Below are 23172 nucleotides of genomic sequence, written 5' to 3'. Positions count from 1 at the left end.
ATTTGACTTATGAACTCCAAAGTGTATCCCTGATTATTTCTGGGACTACTATGAAAATACCAAGTCGGTGAAACTTCAGATTCAAGCTCCCTACAAACTGTCTCTCCCTACCTGAATATACACAAGATTATATTTTTACATGCCTTTTTTAGTGCTGAAGTTAGACCCATGGTTTGCATATCTACATGAAATGAAAATAGAAATATAGTAAGCATATGAAAACTATGAGGAAATAAAAGAACATTTCATAAATAAGGATTAAAAGGACACAATCTATCTTTTGTGTTGCAGTGCTCAGAGAAATAACCGGAAAAGATCAAGGTTCATGAGTTTCCTCTAAGAATGAACATACACAATGGGATTTATAAACTATAAATTTCACGTATGCACTCTCCAATATATTTGCTGGGGGTTTTTTTAGGATTTTTTAAAAGGGTATTTTTTTTAAAATACATTTATTTATTTATTTTTGACTGCGTTGGGTCTTCGTTGCTGCGTGCGGGCTTCTCATTGCGGTGGCTTCTCTTGTGGAGCATGCGCTCTAGGCATGCAGGCTTCAGTAGTTGTGGTGCACAGGCTTAGTAGTTGTGGCTCGCAGGCTTTAGAGCACAGGCTCAGTAGTTGGGGCGCACAGGATTAGTTGCTCTGCAGAACTGGGATCTTCCCGGACCAGGGCTTGAACCCATGTCCCCTGAACTGGCAGGCAAATTCTTACCCACTGCGCCACCAGGGAAGCCCTATTTGTTGTTAATTACTTTTGCTTTTTTTTTTTTTAATTAATGAATTTATTTATTTATTTTGGGCTGCGATGGGTCTTCATTGCTGCGTGGCTTTCTCTAGTCTCTGAGTGGGGGCTACTCTTTGTTGCGGTGCCCAGGCTTCTCATTGCGGTGGCTTCTCTTGTTGCAGAGCTCCGGCTCTAGGCACGCAGGCTTCAGTAGTTGAGGCTCGTGGGCTCTAGAGCACAGGCTCAGTGGTTGTGGCTCACGGGCTTAGTTACTCCGCGTCAGGTGGGATCTTCCCGGGCCAGGGCTCGAACCCATGTCCCCTGCATTGGCAGGCGGATTCTTAACCACTGCACCACCAGGGAAGTCCCTGCACTTTTGCTTTCTCTGCTGGAAAAAGATGGAACCCCACACAAAGTTTAGTTTGGAGGGCTTTCTGTGGAGACCAGGGTGGACCAAGTTGTTCCCAAAATGGCTAGAGAAAGCAGAGCACAGAATGGTGATGTTCTTGCGTTACGGTGGATACAAGACTGGGCTGTGGTGATGGTACTTGCTTGTGGTGTAAACCCACAAGTCCTGCCAAGGGATGGAGCGCTCAGGCTTTATTATCAGCCTGCCCTGATAACATGGGCAGAAGAAGAAGAGCTTGTACCGAGTCACAAGGTGTCTGTAGTCAGACCTCAAAAATGGAGTCAGACTCACAATGTTTTGGATTCATTTTGTACTTCTACCTTCCTGAACAGCAAGAGCATAAATCTATGTTGATTTAAGGCATTTAGTTTGTGGTAAGTTGTTACAGCAGAAATAGAAATTTTAAAGAAATGATGTATATGGAAAATCAAAAGAATCTACAGGGCTTCCCTGGTGGTGCAGTGGTTGAGAGTCCGCCTGCCAATGCAGGGGAACGGGTTCGTGCCCCGGTCCGGGAAGATCCCACATGCCGTGGAGTGGCTGGGCCCGTGAGCCATGGCCGCTGAGCTTGCGCGTCCGGAGCCTGTGCTCCGCAACGGGAGAGGCCACAACAGTGAGAGGCCCACGTACAGCAAAAAAAAAAAAAAAAAAAGATCTACAGAAATTTCTAGAAAGCGTATACGATGCAAGGTGTCAGGATACAAGTACACCATGCAAAAATTTATTGAAATTTTATATAGTAGCAATTTACAAATGAATACTGAAATTAAAAATGTAGTATCTTCTTTAAATGCTCAGAAAAGTAAAACTAGAAGAAAAATGTGTAAATCTAACAAAACATGGACTTTTATATGAAAAACTACAGTGGTCTGAAAGAAATCAAAGATGACATTTAATTTAAGTCATTTTGGAGAAACACACCACAGTGAATTGCTAGAGAAACACAGCATATTCATTGAAGGTAAGACACAACATAGAAATGATGACAAATCACCTCAAATTGACATACAGGTTTAATGCATTTCTCCACAAAATTTTTGAAGATACAAACAAGATTTTTCTAAAATAAATATGGAAGGCAAAAGAAATAGAAGAGCTGATATATCTGAAAAATACTCTGTGGGCAAAAAATATATCTGAAGTGGTTGCAATCACTCCACACAATAACAAGATTTATAATACAGTGACAGTAATCAAGACTGTGTGGGATTTGTCGAGTGACAGACACACAGACCAACAGAACAGAATGAGGAAACCAGAAACAGCCCTACAGGAGTACAGCGTACCCTTGAACAACACGGGTTTAAGCTGTGTGGATTCACTTATAAGTGCATGTTTCCAAAAACACACTATCACAGTACTACAAGGTCACAACTCGGTTGAATCCAAGGATGCAGAACCACAGATATGGAGGGCCAATACTAAGTTACACGTGGATTTTTGACCACTCGGGACTCAACACCTCTAACTCACTGCACTGTTCAAGGGCCACTCTACTTCCGACAGATTTTTTACTAAGGTACCAAGGCAATTCAATAAACGAAGGATTTTCAAAAACTGGTAGTAATCAATAACATGTTCACAATGGGGGAAAAAACTCCATTTAAACTTCACACGTGTACAAATATTAGCTCAAAGGTAATCACTGGTTTAAAGGTAAAATTATAAAACTAAACAAAAAGACATTTAGTAAAAACACTGCAGAATAAAATTTTGATACCCTATGGATAACTGCTCTTCTAAAAAATTGCTTACATATATTATCTGGTAAACATTTCCAAACATTAATTTTTTTACTGAAGTATAGTTGATTTAAAACATTCTGTTAGTTTCTGCTGTACAGCAAAGTGACTTAGTTATACACATATATACACTCTTTTTAATATTCTTTTCCATTATGGTTTATTCCAGGAGACTGAATATAATTCCTTGTCCAAACATTAATTTTTATTAACCTAGGGTAAAAACACCTTGGGCAATTGATTTAAACAGTGTTTTACAAGCATTTTCAAAAACCATATTGCACAATGGAACATACGTGTGCCTCAGGTAAAGAAATGTAATAAATTATTAGCATGAAGAAAACTGTATTGTTTCCTAATCAAGAAATCAGGAGTTTCAAGAGTAAACATTCGGGGCTTCCCTGGTGGCGCAGTTGTTGAGAGTCCGCCTGCCGATGCAGGGGACACAGGTTCGTGCCCCGGTCCGGGAAGATCCCACATGCCCTGGAGCGGCTGGGCCCATGGGCCATGGCCGCTGAGCCTGCGCATCCGGAGCCTGTGCTCCGCAACGGAAGAGGCCACAACAGTGAGAGGCCCGCGTACCGCAAAAAAAAAAAAAAGAGTAAACATTCGCTGTTTTGTTAAACAGTCTGAATCCATTTTATGACGTTGGACTACTGACAGCTTTAGGCAGCAGGACAACCTCTTCCTATTCTGCCTATGTGGGCAAACTAATTAAAAAAAAAAAACAAAAAACCTGAGGACTCCCTCCTTTGATACAAACTGAAAGTTCAAATCTCATCAAGTGATCTCCTTAACACACGAAGCCATTGACCATTCCCTGTTCTCTTCAACCATTTTTTGAACACCTTGGAAGTCTCCACCCTTCCCATAGAAAGCTGAATTATATAACAAACATTCTCATAACACTTCCATATAAATATCAGTCTCAATAACAAAACCAAATTCTGTGTGGGGTTCCACCCTATTCCACTGAATGGTCACAAGTGCAAACCAGCATCAACAAAAACATGTCTTAAGGGTGAATACATGAAATTTCTAGTTTATCCACCAAACAAAAATGTCCCCATTGTATGTGGTTCATTTTGAAGAGAAGACTCATGAACGTAGAGCCCTAAAAATTATTTCACTGAGCACAATAAAGGAAAAATGTGATATTACATGATCTTTTAATTTTTCTATTTTGCATATGCTTACTATTTTCCTAGTTTCTCTCCATCTAAATCAAGGTGCATACCATGACGTTTATTTAGACACATAAAAGAACAAGAAAAAATACATTCATATACTGCATACTCAAGAATGGGGAGCAGGTATTAAGGAGTGTTTTAAAAACTAGCATTCCCAAGGTAGGGTAATGCTGTAATGTTCTGTTCAGTACGTACTGTCTGATGATTAGTAGGATGTGAGCCCCAAGTGAAGGTTTTCCACATTCACACATTCATGAGGTAATCTCCAGAATGAATTCTTTGGTGAATACATTCCTTGTCAAAAGGCCAGGCCACAATAATTACAATTATTGGTTTCAATCAGGAATGAAATTTCTAATAAAGCCTAAGATGGGGACACCTGCTAAAAGCCTCGTCACATCACTACATTATTAAAGTCTCTCACCAATATGGATTGCCTGATGGCATTAAGTCAGGCTTGAAAGCACACTAAAGAATTTGACATGCTCATTACATGTGTAAGACTGCTGACCATTATGAATTCTCCGAAGACTTGGAAGGGCTGAACTCTGACGAAAGACCTTGCCACACTCATTGCATTGGTAAGCCTTCTCACCATTATGAATTCTCTGATGACGTACAAGGTTTGCATTTTGACTAAACACTTTGCCACAATCATTACTCTTGTAATTTGCTCTGTTATGTATTTTCCAATGAATTTGAAGTTGGGGTTTTTGACTAAAGACCTTGGCACACGCATTACATTTGTAAGGTTTCTCTGCAATATGAATTTCTTGATGCCTTGTAAGGGTTGTCTTCTCACAAAAGACCCTGCCACACTCATGACATCTGTAAGGTTTCTCTCCAGTAAGAATTCTCTGAAGTGCAAGGACTGCATTTCCATTAAAGACTCTGCCACACACATCACATTTATATGGTTTGGATCCTGTACGGATTATCTGATGATGCCAGAGAGTTAAGCCATGATGAAAAGTTTTGCCACACACATTACGTGTGTAAGGTTTCTCTTCAGTATGAATTCTCCGATGAATTGCAAGGTATGAATTTTAACCAAAGACCTTGCCGCATACATCACAATTATGTAATTTCTCTCCTGTACGGATTATCTGATGCCTACTGAGGTATGAGCCCTGATGAGGGGTTTTAGCCACACTCATTACATTTGTAAGATTACTATTATGAACTGTTGGATGACTTGCAAGGTTTGTGTTTTGACTAAAGACTGGGACACACTCATTACATTTTTAAGGTTTCTCTCCAGTATGAATTTCCTGATGAAGTCCAAGGACTGCATTTTGATGAAAGACTGTCACATACGTCATATTTATATGGTTTTGCTACTCGATGGATTATGTCATGCCTACTGATGCCTGCGGAAGAAAGAAAGATTTTCCCACAGACACTACGTTCTCCACAGTATGAATTCTCTGATGAGTTACAAGGTCTGGATTTTGACTAAAGACCTTGGCGCACACATCACATTTATGTAATTTCTCTGCTGTATGGATTATCCGATGTCGAGTGAGGGTTGAGCTCTGATTAAAGGTTTTACCACAGTCATTACACTTGTAAGGTTTCTCTCCAGTATGAATTCTCTGATGAACTGAAAGCTTTCTTTTCTGACTAAAGACCTTGCCACACTCGTTACATTCATAAGGTTTCTCTCCAGTATGAACTCTTTGATGAATTACAAGGTCTGAATTTTGACTAAAGACCTTGTCACATACATCACATTTATGTAATTTCTCTCCTGTATGGATTATCCGATGTCGAGTGAGGATTGAGCTCTGATTAAAGGTTTTACCACACTCATTACATTTGTAAGGTTTCTCTCCAGTATGAATTCTCTGATGAACTGAAAGCTTTCCTTTTGTACTAAAGACCTTGCCACACTCATTACATTTGTAAGGTTTCTCTCCAGTATGAATTCTTTGATGAATTACAAGATCTGAATTTCGGCTAAAGACCTTGTCACATACATCACATTTATGTAATTTCTCTCCTATATGGATTCTCTGATGACTCCTGAGATTTGAGCCCTGATGAAACGTTTTGCCATACTCATTGTAAGGTATTTCCCTGTGTGGGCTCTGGTCTTGTGTCAGTATTGAAGGATGCATAAAATATATATTAGAAATGTTGGTTTGGACAGGAGGAGAAATTCCTTCAACTGGCGAAAATGAGGAAATACTGCTGATACTCTTCTTAGCTTTACTAAAATCATCAATTTTCTGTTTACTTTTAAACATATGCAGTTCATCCTGAAGGCTTAACACAAGTCTCTTTCCAATATGGTTGTTTCCCACATCCCTTCCACCATGTTGACTTCTTCTATCAGTGACATTTTGGTTATGGGATGTAGGGATATTTCTGTAATTCCTTTCATCATGTCTCCACTGAAATCCAAAGTCAAACATATTCTCCTGTATTTCCGAGAGGTAAAAAGGTTCCTGGATTTCATGTCTTCCCAAAATCACTGTTTGGAATACTCCTCCTCTATCAATGTTTGATTTTAGCTGTAATTTCCTTACCACGTGTATATGAGAAATATCTACAAGATATAAAGAACCATACATTTCCTATTCATTACACTGCATGAATAAATGTTTCACATTGAATATGTGATATTAAACAAAAGTAACACTTTTATCAAACAGAGTTACGAAATTTTTCAACCATGGTGTTAAATTTTTGAAGAACAGTAAAGAATAGGATTCTTCACTACAGAAAGAGTGATTACACCTAATTCAAATTAAGTTCAGCGTAGCATCGTTTCAACCACTGTGACAAAAACATTCAAATGGAAAAACTTACATTAGCTCTCAAAAAAGGGTATTTTCCACGGTGACCACAAAGCACATACCAACTAACAGTAAACACACAAATACCATAAGTTTAAAAAGGAAATCTTAAGGGAGATGCAAGAAGTGAGCTATGTAACTAATACTATTATTCAAGCATCCCTGCTGGAAATGGTTTCTGAGTCATCACAGCTGCACATATTGATTTAGGTCATCTACTGAAAAAGTTTTTCAATGGATAAAAGGGAACCATTTTTACAGTGTGAGCAATGAGGAAGGTGGAGGGATGGATGATGAAGTGCTGCAGAAACTGGGGAGATCAAGAGAACAACTTAAATACATGACCAACGACAGTGATTCTATCCACATCAAGAGACAATGTAAATGGACTTCCCTGGCGGTCCAGTGGTTAAGACTATGTGCTTCCAAAGCAGGGGGTGCAGGTTCCATCTCAGGTCAGGGAACTAAGATCCCACATGCTACGGGGTGTGGCAATAAATAGATAGATAGATAGATAGATAAATAAATAATACAATACAATACAAAAAGAGAGACAGAGAGAGACCATGTAAAGAAAGACCAGGACTGATAACAGGACTGAGTGGAGGAGAGGGAATAATAAACCTGGGGTATCATAGCTTGTGATTGCATATATGTGTGAATAAAACTGTATGAGGCAACTAAAAATAATGTGGTTAAAAGAAAAGAAGAGGGGCTTCCCTGGTGGCGCAGGGGTTGGGAGTCCGCCTGCCGATGCAGGGGACGCGGGTTTGTGCCCCAGTCCGGGAAGATCCCACATGCAGTGGAGCAGCTGGGCCCGTGAGCCATGGCCGCTGAGCCTGCGCGTCCGGAGCCTGTGCTCCGCAACGGGAGAGGCCACAACAGTGAGAGGCCCGCGTACCGCAAAAAAAAAAAAAGAAGAAGAAAAGAAGAGGACTTCCCTGGTGGTGCAGTGGTTAAGAATCCACCTGCCAATTGAGGGGACACGGGTTCGAGCCCTGGTCCAGGAAGATCCTGCATGCTGCGAACCAACTAAGCCCGTGTGCCACAACTACTGAGACTGTGCTCTAGAGCCCGTGAGCCCCAGCTACTGAGCCCACATGACACAACTACTGAAGCCCACATGCCTAGAGCCCATGCTCCTCAACAAGAGAAGCCACTGCAATGAGAGAAAGCCCGCACGCTGCAATGAAGACCCAATGCAGCCAAAACTAACTAAATAAATAAATTTACAAAAAGAAAAAAATTAAACTAAATTTTAAAAATTAATTAAGGAAAAAAAAGAGAAAAGAATTGGCCCAGCAAGTAACACAATACTATTCCTTGTTTTTTGGCCATGCCATGCAGCTTGCTGGATTCTTAGTTTCCCAAAAAGGGATCAAACCTGAGCCCACAGCAGTGAAAAGAGCTGAGACCTAACCACTGGACCACCAGGGATTTCCCAGTACGATTCCATTTATAACTGTGGAAATCATACTCTGGGTATGGGGCCAAAACAAAAGGGATGTAAAAAGAGAGAGAATGGGACACTGAAGCAATATAGCAGGTTTACATTTATTACATTATTTGCTACATAAGGTATCAAATTGAATATTCCATAGGCCCCATTTCTATGCATATAATCACAAAGTACATACATAATATCCCAGGAGATGTGAAAGAATGTTTTAGCCGAAACCTAAAGGAAAAACTACAATAAGGCCATCAAAAAGAGAGTTTCTTCCATATAAAAACATACAGATACAAAGAAACTGAAAAGTATAAAAGCTCCCCAGAATACTGTAAAAAGAACAAAACTATAATATAATGCAGCAATTACATTATTGGGAATATATCAAACAAAATGAAATCACTGTCTTAAAAGATACCTACACTTTGGGCTTCCCTGGTGCCGCAGTGGTTAAGAATCCGCCTGCCAATGCCCGAAAAACGGGTTCAAGCCCTGGTCTGGGAAGATCCCATATGCCGTGGAGCAACTAAGCCCATGCGCCGCAACTACCGAGCCTGCACTCTACAGCCCACCAGCCACAACTACTGAAGCCTGCGCACCTAGAAACCGTGCTCCGCAACAAGAGAAGCCACCGCAATGAGAAGCCCGCACACCACAAGGAAGAGTAGCCCCCGCTCGCCACAACTAGAGAAAGCCCACGTGCAGCAACAAAGACCCAATGCAGCCAAAAATAAATAAATTAAATAAATAAATTTATTTAAAAAAAAAAAAGATACCTGCACTCCCACATTCATAACAGCAGTAATCACAATTGCCCAGGCATTGAAACAACCTAACTGTCCAACGGATGGGGGACAAATCTGGGAGATACACAGAATGCAATTTCATTTATACATAAAGAAGAAAAAAATCCTACTATTTTTAACAGCACAGATGGACAATGAGGATATATACTCAGTAAAATTATTCAGAGAAAGAATAAAACTGAATGATCCCATTTATGTGCAAAATATATTTTTTAAAAAAGAGGCATGCTGGGACTTCCCTGGTGGTCCAGTGGTTAAGAATTCGCCTTCCATTGCAAGGGACGCAGGTTCGCTCCCTGGTCGGGGAACTAAGATCTCACATGCCAAAAGGCAAATAAGCCCAAGTGCTGCCTCAACTGAGCCCGCGAGCTCTGGAGCCCGCCCGTCACAACTAGAGAAGCCTGAGCGCCACAATGAAGACCCAGTGCAGCCAACAAAAAAATAAATACATAAATAAAAATAAAGTAAAATTAAAAAAAGAGGCATACTAAGAGCAACTTAAAGTAGAACAGCTGTTACCAAACTCCGGTAGCAGAATGTGGAGATATTAGTCAAAGGAGTAAATGGCTGAGGTAGCAAAACAAGCAGACAGGGCTTGAGACAGCTCCTTGCAGGTTCTGAGGTGCCAGATGGAATGAAAGAGCAGCCAGTGTTTTCCCATCTTCTGATTAGGTCTTCAAAGAACACAAGATGGGGGTGGAACCCAGAAAGGCTCAGGGGCTGGAGTCTGGAGGCATCAGCTCTGATCTATAGAGACTGAGAACTGAGCATCCAAGGGAATCAAGTCCAAAAGGAGAGCTGAGGGAGCAACAGACCCCTTTAAAACAACCCTGTTGGGGCTTCTCTGGTGGCGCAGGGGACACGGGTTCATGCCCCGGTCCGGGAGAATCCCACATGCTGCAGAGCGGCTGGGCCCGTGAGCCATGGCCGCTGAGCCTGCGCGTCCGGAGCCTGTGCTACGCAATGGGAGAGGCCACAACAGTGAGAGGCCCGCGTACCGCAAAAAAACAAAACGAAACAAAAAACGCTGTTCACGCTCCTCAAAATCAAGCAGCAACAAGTTCACGGGGCCACATAGCCGAGGGCAGCAGATCATGATAAAGACTGCCTTTGTCTTTGGTGGAACTCCCGCACCACTGGAGGGGGAAAGAATACATTTTACATGTTGAGGGACCGAGTGATAACTAAGGAAGAAGAAAAATTTCCTCTCAGACTTGACAACGAATAGATTTCTGTTTTCGCAAACAACTCTCCCATTTGGTAGAGTTTCCCAAACACTACTAATGCTGCGGTGGGTCTGGAAACATATTTCACAAACTCATCCACCGCTTGCCTCCTTCTCAATGCAGAGGGAACGATGAAATATGCAGACATCTAACTCTTTTCCAGTAGGTACTGAATCAAAAGCACAGAGGTAGAGCACAGGGAATGAAATATTTTAAAAGTTTCCGCTTGGGCATTAGACACACTTAATCACTTAAAAAACTCCTGGTGTACCACAAAGTGGCCAGATCATCTGAAGAAAGGGCATGTTTAAACTCCTGATGCTAAGTCAAGAAGCTTTTCATGCCTCAGTCAACGTGGCTTTGAGCTCAGTTAAGCAAGGCAGGGGATTCCAAAAGGCAAACCAGGGAACATGCAAAGATACCCTCCTGACTTTTGGAGGTAAGTTATCCTCACCCACAGAGATCAGGTTCCTGTAGGTCTCCAACATCACATCCCTGTACAAGGCCCTCTGAGCAGGGTCCAGGCATTCCCACTCTTCTGGAGAGAATTCGATGGCCACATCATTCAATGTCAACTGTCCCTTAAATAAAAAAACATTTCACCAAGAGGACGTGAGGAGAGTTCTTATTTCCATACAAAATGAGTAGAGGTAAAAGATCAATTAGGTTGAAGTACGTATTCTGACAGATCCATGGAAAGGTATTTGAAGCTAACTGGGTGTGTATTTTGATTTCTTATGCTTTGTCATAGAGATTACAATATCCTTCAAATCGATTTACCCTTCTCATTCTTGTGGGCAATACATAAAATATATGCAAATAAAAATTCAACACCGTGTTGTCCATGTGGAAGTGTTAGATATTACGTTCTATACACTGAGGGATAATCATCCTTCTGGAGGTGGAGGAACATGAGTGGTGTCTTCAGAGACGACAGAGTCCACAGTGGCTCTATAAAGAAAGCTCAAGACCTCCAATTATGATGATGATAACAGCAGCAAAGAGGAACATTATGGGCTTCCCTGGTGGCGCAGTGGTTGGGAGTCCACCTGCCGATGCAGGGGACGCGGGTTCGTGCCCCAGTCTGGGAAGATCCCATATGCCGCGGAGCGGCTGGGCCCGTGAGCCATGGCCGCTGAGCCTGCGTGTCCGGAGCCTGTGCTCCGCGGCGGGAGAGGCCACAGCAGTGAGAGGCCTGCGTACAGCAAAAGAAAAAAAAAAAAAAGAGGAACATTATATGAACACTTCCTATATGCTATGCATTACTCTAAATGTTTTACTCTAAATGTTGTTAGCAACATCAACGCTCATTAAAGAAAGATCTTTTCCCAACTTACAGAGGAGAAAACTGTGTCAGAGACACTGAAAAACTCGACTGAGTTCAGCAATCTAAGGAATCATACACTAAGCACATGAACTTGGTTGGGCTACACCATGGTTGGGCTCTGGAACTGAAGCTTAAAAATCAAAGAGTTAAGTAACACATAGAACATTAAAATTTCATTGACAGACGATTACCTGAGAAAACTTTAAAGAAGTTCAAGGTAAACAACATGGAACAGCCTAAAAGTTCATTATATACGTGTACACGTACACATACACACAAAATGTTAGTAATCTTATTACTAACTAATAATGTAGAAAAAATTCAAGGCCAGGGAATATATTAAAGATATAATATGAATTGCAAAAAGATATCTATAGATTTAAAATCATGATGTCTTTTATCTAAACCATGGACTTGCACATCCATGCACATATGCACACATGTCAACGATAAATTAACTGAAACGAGAGTGGTCTCCTGACAGATTTTCAGACTATTTTTTCATTATCATATTTATTCACGTGTATTTCAGGATATTTCTTATAGAAATGAAAATGTACAAACTGTATTAAACTGAGTTTCTCAACATGATTCTATAGTAGGCTACTAAAAAAGAAAATAATACAGACATTAAAAAAAAACTTTAAGAATACTTTAACTCCAATTTCAATAACTATATTCAAAAATATAAATCTGTCCTTTTGAATTTATACAGATAGGCATTAACAAAAGCCAAAAAGGGTTTCTCTGTTTTTCCACTAATAAAACATTGATTCAAAATTAGAAAAAAAATTTTTTAAATTAGAAAAGTTATTACTACTATACATTATTTTAACAGATTAAGAATAAAATTGTCACAATGGTAAAGTAAAAAGTTTCTTGGAGAATTATAAAACATAACAAAAAAGAATATGGAAAAAATATATTGTTATTAAGAAAGAACATTTCACCAATGTCATGATCAGAAGGAAAGGGTCGATGCATTCCCTCTGACGTTACAGTGGAGTGAAGGGGGCTGGCCAGGTCTCCTGCCTTTCACCACTGTACAGTGTGCCTGAGCAGGGACCACTAGAGGAAGTAAGAGGAGGAAAACAGAGAGCTAGAGTGAAAGACAAATCTAAGGACAGGAAAGGCAAACAGCAAAAGGAAGGAAAAAGACATTCTATCCCACAGACAGCAAAAGTAAACAGAAAAACTGACAGAAGAGACGAAGGACATTACGTAATCATAAAAGGGTCAATTCTCCAAGAAGATATAACAATTATAAACACGTACTGAGGGAAGGCACTAGGTAAGGATGAAGGCATAGGTGTCAGGAACAACACCTCAGAGTCAGAGAGGATTAGCGTGTCCAAAGAAGGGAATTTCAGGATGGATACACTGAAGAATCAACTGAGAACATGACTTCACCTGAGAAAGAGCCATTTCTTACTCCTTCTCTCTCCTCTTCCTCCTCTTCAGGGCTTCTTCCTCAGACCATGTGAGGCTTTAGAGGTCGATCTTCAAAGTTGGAAACAGGCTGTTTAATGCTTAGAATCAACACACCCCCTTCCTGAGTCACCACCACACACACAGGGAAGCCCTCAGCATGGGGAACAGACGGTCCTCTGCTGCCCACTGTCCCAGGAGGGGCTCAGGACAGTAATTCCCACACAGAGACCAACCAGTGAGTTTTCCCACCCTTTCCTTCAGATCAGGCTCCCCTCCAGGTGAGGCCCTCACGTACCCAGCAGCAGCGAGCACCTCAGCTGGACCCGACGATCCCCTGCAGGTCACAGACCAGCCCTGATCCATCCCCACACAGAGCAGAGCCCTCACCCTCAGCCCAGATCTCAGCCCTCAGGAACAGGGGGACTCAGAGTCCTGATGTTCAGTGACGGATCCAGATTGGAACATCCTGGGGAACCTTAAGTATTATTCATGTTGGGCCCCATCCCAGCTCCTTTAAAAGGCATCTCTGGTCAGGGGGTATAAAACATATGAAGATGCCTTACTCAAATCAATGTGAAGCCTGGGCTGAGCACCACCTAGAGGAGGTGAGCCCAGCACACCTCACGCTTTCTTTTTCTTTTCAAGCACTACTGAGGTATAACTGATGAATAAAAATGGTGTACATATAGGCTGTACAACGTGGTTATTTGGCAGATGTACACGATGTACAATAATTATCAGCATCAAGTAATTTACACTTCCATTAACTCACAGTTACCATTTTGTGCCTGTGTAGTGAGAACACTAAAATTTTACTCCCTCAACAATTCTCCAGTATATAGTAACACACTATGATCAACTATAGTCAGCATGGTACACACAGATCCCCAGAACCTACTCATTCTACAAATGACAGTTTCTAACCCTTGGGCAACATCGCCCCATTTTCTCCACCACCCAGCCCCTGGTAACAACCTTTCTACTCTAGAGCTCTATGAGTTTTACATTTCTAGTTTCCACACAGAATTTACCTTTTTCTGTCAGGCTTATTTCAGTGAGCATATTCATTCTAGGTTCATTCATTTTGTCACAAATGATAGGCTCCTTCATTTTTATGGCTGAATTTTGTGTGTGTGTATATACATACATACATAGATATATATTTATATATAAAATCTCTTCATTATTCATTCGTCAACATTATGGTTCTTTCTACAACTTGGCTGTTGCGAATAATGCATTAATGCTCATTGGCGGCAGACATTTCACTCAATATACTGATTTCATTTCCTTTGGATATCGAGCCAGAGATGGGTTTGACAGATTGTGTCTGTTCTACATTAAATTTACTGAGAAACCACCATACTGTTTTCCATAATAGCCATATCATTTACATTCCCATCAACAGGGCATTAAGTGTGCTCTGTTCTCTGTATTGGGCCTGTGTGTGTATATGTGTGTGTCTGTGTGTTGAGACAGATAAAGAGAGGATAGTACAGAAACAAGCATGAGCCTGGCAGCAAGAAAGTTAACAGTTATTTCTTCCCAAGGATGAGCCTCTAGACTTTAGATCGCTGTGGCGTTGGGGCCCTTTGATTCTTGAAACAATCTTTCCAAACATGACAGGACTTTATGGTCCGTGCTAGACACATACCTAGCAGAAGCTCCCTGCTCAAAATATTCTGCCATCTGACATAGAACTCATAATTTCCCATATGGACACAAATAAACTAACAAACTCTTATGGGGTCCAACACAGTCTCCAGACCCTCTCTTAGTGATCCTCATATAAAATACCAAATAACAAACCAAGCTCTTCAAAACTCATGCATCAGGAAAAAACACAGATGGAGACACCCAAGGATCAGTGGACCCAAAACCCCATACTTTCATTTACAATGATTCCAGCACAAACACTGTCGTCTCCAAAACCTACCAATTAAAAAGATGTCTCCAATGATACACATGCCTCAGTGAGACCCCAACATGCCCAATGAAGTGCTCTCTTTTGTATCTTTCATAGTGCATCTGAAATATTCTTCACTCACAACCCAAAATGCTCAAAAATAGCAAAGGTAATGCGAAAAATGATCTCTGAGACTTTCCCTGTATTACTTGGAGGTTTACACGACGATTCTTGCCCTCCCAAAAAAGCCAACACAAGTCACTGCTTAGAGTGGATTCTACAGGGCACCCTGTAGATCCATTCCTGCGGTACCACGGCAGCCACCCTCCTGTACCCAGAGCTCCCTATGGGTATATCTCAGGCCACAGCTCTAACAATACTGGGGGAAAATGGTTCTCTCTTTCTAAATCCACTGTCTTCATTCCTCCTCAGGAATGAAGGTGTGACCCAATGTAACCAATACATGCAAGCCTCAGTCTCAGCATCTATGTTACAGGGAAGCTGAGCTAGGCGCCTACGGCACCTCAAACCCACAACCACCCATAAACCCGTGTCCTGATGCTCCAGACAGAATTAAGACATCCCTTGCCAACACTTCCCCACATCCCTTGATTCCACAAGGGACAGGTGCACACATTCACTGGGCTCAACTTGATGCCCACACCTGCGGCCATATCCCTCGTGCAGACCCATACAGGCTCTGCTTCACTTCCCCGACTTCTCTATCTCTCCTCCAGGCGAACAAGAGGAAACGTGACTTCTCTATCTCTCCTCCAGGCGAACAAGAGGAAACGTGATAAAGGGCACAAAGACCTCTCAGCAAAGATATTGCAACAAGAACACAGAAGCTCCCGCCCAAAGGACTCTGGGCGTTCAGTATGAAGGTCAAAAAGCTGGCCCTCTGGAGAATACTTGCTAGCAACTAGGGACGTTACGGAGTCCAGTTACACAGGCATTTGAGTTCAGTGAGACAGTTACAAAGAGAGAGCATCCCTAAGTTTCTTGTCTCCTGTTCTCCCTACTCACATCGAATTGGAAAATACAGTCCCTATTTAGGGCACTCTCCTTCATATCCCCTTAGGTTCTGGACCTTCTGCCCCCCCCTTAGCACAGTGAAATCACTACCGCTGACTCTGAGCAAGTGAACTGCTGGAAGGCAAAGCACCTGTCAAGGTGGCGACTGGTCCCTGGATGTGCACACCTGGAACACCTGTAGCTACAGCAGAGCAGTAACGCAGCAGAATAAACGTGAGGACACCTGACACCACTGCAGGAGGAAACCAGTTGTACAGGGCTTCTTAGGCCTCCCTACATCTTTTTGCTCTGGAGTAATTAAGTAGGCACACAAGGTAAAGATCAATAAGCGCTGAAATACCCAGAACAAATATGGGAACCACCCTCATCACCTACCCTGTTACCTTCGTATTCCCTGAGGAGTACTCAGCCCAATGGAAATTCCTAGCATCTGAAAACATCCCACGAGTGAGGCGTTGCAGTGACCCTGGGAAAAAGATGAATACTGTGTCCTTCGGTGGAGGTTAAGGACAAGAGACTCAAAATAATCAATGGAGAAGTGCGTTTCTGTTGAGGGTGACTGATATTGAGGCAATAAAATCTGGTTAATGTCGCAGAGATTGTCAGGGGGTGGATGGGGAGCCATCTCTGAACTAAGACCTGAAGGAGGGTGTATGGCCAGAATCATGCTGATTTAAAAGAAAAAGGTAAGAGGAGCAACTAAGATCTGAAACATGAAAGGTATTGGTGTGAGAGAGAAAAGGTAATGTGACCAGGACAGAGTGAACCATGAGAACAGGGTCAGCTCCCAGGATGAGGCTGGAGACGCCGGCTGGGCCCTGAGGATGATACAGGTCTGTGTAGCTACAGGAAGGAAACTGGATTTTGTCCCGAGGACAAATAAAACCCTAGCATTTTTGCTTTTCATTCTGGGATGACTGGGAACCGTGAAAAATTCTAAATAACACAGGACACTCTCACTAGAAAGAATTCCCACACACAAACACACAATTTGGCCAAACACTTCAGGAGTCAATATTCCTCAGACTCACAGTTTCTGAGTCTAGCCTCTCATCTCCATATTACAGGTGGGCTCCCTGAGGAAGCCCAGAGGGGAGACATGTCTGAGGAAGCCCAGGTTGAATCCAGAGAATCAGGTAGAACTAAAGTCTGAAATGGGATCCTGAAGGGCCAGTGGGCAGACTTTGTCCTCATCGCCTGTCGAATTTAAAACACCAGGACCAACCGTCACGTTCCTGACCAAAGGAAGCTTCTCTTTCAAGGTCTGATCAATTCAATTGAGTATTCAATTCTTCTTTCCAGAAGATCTCAGGAAAATATTTAAACATGCAGATTTGCAAAAATACAGCTACTGGTGAAGAAAACATTGTAAGGGGTCAGCTGAAAAATAAACTGTGAACTAACTTTTTCATCATGAATAGATGGCTCTGTTGGAGGAAGGTTCCAAGTCAATCCAACCCATCCTTCATCATTTGAAGGATGAACACTAAAGAGGGACCTGAGTGAAACATCTTCCTGTCACCTCACAGCTATTTTAACACACCAAATAAAAGAGAAAAAAGACAAATATTAGACTAACTGGTTAAATTAGGTTTTGACTGTTAATGTAAAAGACCAATGACCTCTTTACCAAATACTCATCAAAATAGTCTAAAATTATTTACTAGTTATCAAAGAAGTTTTCCAATACATAAGATGAAAAGGAAAAGCACTCAGGCCTCATAGAAACCTGAATCAATAAAAAGAAATAATTTGTGAATTATTTTTAATCTAAAAATGCTGGTGTCGAAGTCTTTCAAAAATTGAGGATTTACCTTATTTAGAAAAGAATGACATGAGTAGACTACCTAAGGGAACCAAACTTATTCCAGAAGTTAATAATTACCCACAGGAAAGTAGAAATTGAATGCACTAAGATTTATTCCAAGCTACACAAAGAATTAAATGTAAAGAAACCAGAAAGAAAGAAAGAAAATTCATTACAGAAACCAAAACTTTTAATGTTCCTTTAAAGAGGCACCATGTGGTGACAAAGCTAGTCATTTCTTGTGCCACTAGTCTCTCTCCTCTCCTCTACCTCATGCCAGGAAAATGGAAGGGGGTGACCCACAACTGTCTGAGTCAAGTCACTGTGCCTTGGCCGAACAGGAACTGCAAATGGAAGTTATCTTCTCTTACAAATACTTACAAAATACACAAACCTTTCACTTCTTGCACTTCCCATCCTCATCTGTCTAATTGAAGCAAATAAATTTTAATTCATTAGATTCTAAAGCTACAAATCAACATTATCACAACATAATCATCCGTATCCAAACAACTCACCACCCATCTGGACCCAGTTTCTCACCTCTACCTGCACCACTATGTGTTTCCACTTCACTCTGTTTAGCTGTCTCCTATTTCACCTGTCTTTTTGTTCCCCTCTACACGCCTGCTGTTTCTCCCCTCCTAGTTCTCCCTCACCCTTGTCCTGCGACTTCTTGCTGCTTTCTCCCCAACCTTTATGATTGTCCTAAATATCCATGTATGTCTCCATCTTTTTCCCAAACTCAGCTCCCTCTCCGATCTCCAGATTACATCCTTTCTGTAACTGCTACAATGCCTTAGTCTGCACTCTCTGGCACCCCAGGTGGCTATGCCTCCTTCCTGCTTTCTCTCTCCTGCTCTTCTAGTCACTAGTTTTCCTCTCTTTCTCTCCCAGCACCACGGTTCTCTGAAGGGCACGGTTGCAACTCTTTCGCTCTCCGCCCACTCCCTGTGTGAAGTGCCTCCCTCCTACCGGTGATACAAGGCCCCTCCCTATGTTACTATCCCATCGGTTCTCTCTCATTCTTTCCTCCTTCTCAGTTTTTCTGCTTCTCTCCCAGTCGCTCGGTCTCTGCTTCTCCTGATCCCCCTCGCCCACGAATTTACAAGGATGAGGGATGGTGACTGAATAAGATGCCACCCTACCGGAAGAGACTATTTTCCAGCAGGGTGGAACCTGGGGACAGACATACACTGGGTGTCACAGGGCTGGCCCAGGTCACCTCTCCCTACGCGGGGTGAAAGGAAGAGCTGACTAGGAAGGAGAGGCCTGCGGAGCAGAAGCACCGGCCTGAGGAGACGCGAGGACAGAGGGGCTGGGAGGGAGGGAGGGGGTCTCCGGAGAGGGGCGGGCTCTCCAGAACCCCAGGACCGGGGAGAAGACGCGGCCTCTCCGGGAGCGCGGCGGCCGGCGCTGCCCTCCAGGGGCCGAGAGGGCCAGGCTGGGGGCGCGAATCCACCTCGCGGAAGAGGACTTTACACTGCGAGGGCGAGACATTAACAGGTTTGAAGCAGGGAAATGTTGCGAAAGGCGGTGTCTACGTGGACAAGGTAAAAAAGCCAAGGTCAGGGACCAGCCTCAGAGCGAATTCAAACCCAAAGGAAAAAACACCCGTCCTGTGACCGCGACGTCTGGATTTACTTGGCGTGGAGGGCCGGCTGCTGTGATTTTACCTCCATAGTGACTGCGAGACCCCGAGGATGGAGTAAGGGGGACCGCGCGGCACATATACACTACAAAGCGAAAACTTACGGTCAGCCGCACGACGTTTACCTCGAGCTCACCGGGTCTGCTTCCGTAGGAAACCGCAGACACGCAGAGAGAAGAGGCGGGGCTTCCGGGGCGGGGCCTGGGCGGAGCGCTACGTGCGAGGGGCGGGGCGGGGAGAGTGCAGGTCTGCGAAGTGAGCGCGGGAGTGCGGCGCAGGGGCCGAGGTTCCTCTACCTTGACCTGTTTAGTTAACCGTCCATAATACTTTTAAGGTAAAAGCGTACAATTGTATGGGCCGGTTTTGCAAAAACTAAGAAGATTCCTCGTAAGTTAAAAACAGATTAAATAAAAAGCTTTTTTTTTGGCCAACAGATTTCTCGCACGTCCCGCTAGTGAGGCTGAAGCAATTCAGAGCTCTGGAAATTTGGGTCTCCAAGTGGTAGCTGTGGGGCGGTGATTGGAGCCTGGAACATTTGCTGCAGTTACAATTAATATAAGCACTTTAAGGAAATAAAAACTGGATTTTTCTTTGTATTACAAATGAAAATGTGCATTAAAAAAAGAACTCTAGCTATGTAGAATGGTTATTTCATACTGAAACCCTAAAGAACGGATATTCCGACCTTCCAGCCTCCGCGGCCGCCTTGGAGCCCCTGAAAAAGCTTGTGGCAAAGGGGGGCAATTAAAAAACCAAAAGAAGCAGGTCCGGAAGTTTACTCTTGACTGTACCCATCCTGTACAAGATGGAATCATGGATGCTGCCAATTTTGAGCAGGTTCTTCAGGAGAGAATCAAACTGAATGGAAAAGCTGGGAATCTTAGTGGAGGCGTTGTAACAATCAAAAGCAAAAGCAAGGTTACCGCAACTTCTGAGGTGTCTTTTTCCAAAAGGTATCTGAAATATCTCACCAAAAAATATCTGAAGAAGACTAATCTCCGAGATTGGTTACGTACGTTAGGTAGGTGCTATCACCAAAGAAAGTTACAAATTGCATTACTTCCAGATTAATCAAGATGAAGAAGAGGGCTTCCCTGGTGGCGCAGTGGTTGAGTCCGCCTGCTGATGCAGGGGACACGGGTTCGTGCCCCGGTCCGGGAAGATTCTACATGCTGGAGAACAACTAAGCTTATGTGCCACGACTATTGAGCCTGCGCTCTAGACCCCATGAGCTACAGCTAAGGAAGCCCATGGGCTCTAGAGCCCGCGTAACGCAACTACTAAGCCCACGTGCTGCAACTACTGAAGGCTGCACACCTAGAGCCCATGCTCCACAAGAGAAGCCACCGCAATGAGAAGCTGGTACACTGCGACAAACAGTAGCCCACGCTCTCCACAACTAGAGAAAGCCCATGCACAGCAAAGAAGACGCAACGCAGCCAAAAATAAAAAAATAATTTAAAAAATAAAATAAAGGGCACTAAAATGAGGTATGCCTGTATAGATGTTATAGAACATTATCATAACCACAATTATATTTGCAGTTAAGTCATTTAAAAGAGTCAACAGATACTAACAAATTAAGTACAGATGTTGAGTTATGGAAGGATAGAAATAATTAGTCTTGTTAGTGTAGCAACATAATTAAGCAATTTGTCACTGAAACCAGACAACCTGGATTCAATTCCCGATTCTGTCACTTGCTGGGATGCAAATGAATGGGTCTAAATCTGTGTTTGTCCTAAAATCCTTCATTTGTGAAATGAGAATAAATATTAGTGCTTTTCTGAGAGATGAAAATTTAGTAAGTTATTAGGCATAAACCCTTAATAACAATAACTCTTACCTGAAGTGGGATAATGACGAAATATAATATAAATCAGACTGAAGATCGCCTTTCCAAAGAAAATATTTTCTTTTTGCCCAGGATCAAGTTCTAAGTGGAGGATATTGGGTGTCAGTTGTCATGCTATATATACGTAGCACAAATCTTATTTTCTCTGCAAAATGTAATGGCCCTGAATGTGAATACCATCCGTTGAGAAGTGGCAGAATGGCTTCCAGGCATTTTGGCAATGGAGACTGTCTCATTGTCACAAACTATACTTGGAATTGTGGGGTCTTTCTATCTTATTCATCCTTATAATCTCATTCAGTTCACTGCATCCTTGTTCATTTCCACAATCTTGATTTTCAAGCACTTTACCATACCAATTCCCAAATTAAAACATTTCATCTCACCATCTCCCCATTCTAGTTCTTTCATTAAATTGATCGCCTAGAGGAATGCTCTTTTATCATGTTTACAGTGCACCTACTTTATATAACTCACTGAGTTATGTACGTATTCATGTCACAAGAATCGGAAAACAACTCACTGATTTATACATCCCTTGTTGTAAAAATGGAAGATGTGGATTAACTGGTGGCGCAGAGGTTAAGAATCCGCCTGCCAGTGCAGGGGCCACGGCTTTGATCCCTGCTCCGGGAAGATCCCACATGTAGCGGAGCAACAAAGCCCAGGTGCCAAAACTACTGAGCCTGCACTCTAGAGCCCATGAACCACAACTACTGAAGCCTGCAAGCCTAGAGCCCGTGCTCCGCAACAAGAGAAGCCACCGCAATGAGAAGCCCGCGCACCGCAACGAAGAGTAGCCCCCCCCACCCCGCTCACCGCAACTAGGGGAAGCCCGCGCACAGCAACAAAGACCCAACGCAGCCAAAAATAAATAAATTTAGTTTTCAAAAAAGCAATACATTTTTAAAAAATGGAATATGTCTGGAAAGAAAAAATAATGCTAAGGAAAAAGTGTATTTTAAAAAACACAACAGTTACTCAGGCATAAAAAGAAACGAAATTGAGTTATTTGTAGTGAGGTTGGACCTAGAGTCTGTCATACAGACTGAAGTAAGTCAGAAAGAGAAATACAAATACCGTATGCTAACACATATATATGGAATCTAAAAAAAAAAAAAAAATGGTTATGAAGAACCTAGGGGCAGGACGGGAATAAAGACGCAGACCTACTAGAGAATGGACTTGAGGACACGGGGCCGGGGGAAGGGTAAGCTGGGACAAAGTGAGAGAGTGGCACGGACATATATACACTACCAAATGTAAAATCGATAGCTAGTGGGAAGCAGCTGCATAGCACAGGGAGATCAGCTCGGTGCTTTGTGACCACCTAGAGGGGTGGGATAGGGAGGGTGGGAGATGCAAGAGGGAAGAGATATGGGGATATATGTATATGTATAGCTGATTCACTTTGTTATAAAGCAGAAACTAACACACCATTGTAAAGCAATTATACTCCAATAAAGATGTTAAAAAAACAAACAAACAAACAAAAAACCACAGGGACTTCCCTGGCTGTCCAGTGGTTAAGACTCTGCACTCCCAATGCAGGGGGCCCGGGTTCGATCCCTGATCAGGGAACTAGATCCCACATGCAGGCTGCAACTAAGAGTCCATGCTGCAGCTAAGATCCCGCGTACCACAGCTAAAAGATCCCGCATGCCGCAACGAAGATCCTCCATGCCTCAGCTAACACTCAGCACAACCAAATAAATAAATATCTTTAGAAAAATAAAAAAATAAAAACAAAAATTATTACAGTAGAAAATAAACCATGTAACATATTGCTTAGTAACGTTATTTTTCTCT

At 42.5% G+C, this 23172-nt stretch overlaps 1 protein-coding gene and 1 pseudogene across 1 annotated transcript in view; one reads left to right on the top strand and one right to left on the bottom strand.

The window, feature by feature from the left end:
* Positions 1-17594, bottom strand: part of LOC113606274 (uncharacterized) — a 46599-nt gene extending 29005 nt beyond the window's left edge. Inside the window, 4 exon segments of the mRNA XM_027080389.1 lie at positions 4562-5006; positions 5433-6619; positions 10806-10932; positions 13089-17594. Of these exon segments, the coding sequence (XP_026936190.1) occupies positions 4562-5006; positions 5433-6619; positions 10806-10932; positions 13089-13103 (1774 nt within the window). The 5' untranslated portion in view covers positions 13104-17594.
* Positions 16402-20782, top strand: LOC113606273 (60S ribosomal protein L22 pseudogene; annotated as a pseudogene).
* The last annotated feature ends 2390 nt before the right edge of the window (positions 20783-23172 follow it).

The sequence above is a fragment of the Aethalodelphis obliquidens genome, unplaced genomic scaffold, assembly GCF_003676395.1.
Source record: "Aethalodelphis obliquidens isolate GAN/ISIS:26980383/991018 unplaced genomic scaffold, ASM367639v1 scaffold43, whole genome shotgun sequence".
Classification (NCBI taxonomy): Eukaryota; Metazoa; Chordata; class Mammalia; order Artiodactyla; family Delphinidae; genus Aethalodelphis; species Aethalodelphis obliquidens.
This window is presented reverse-complemented; position numbering and strand designations above follow the sequence as displayed.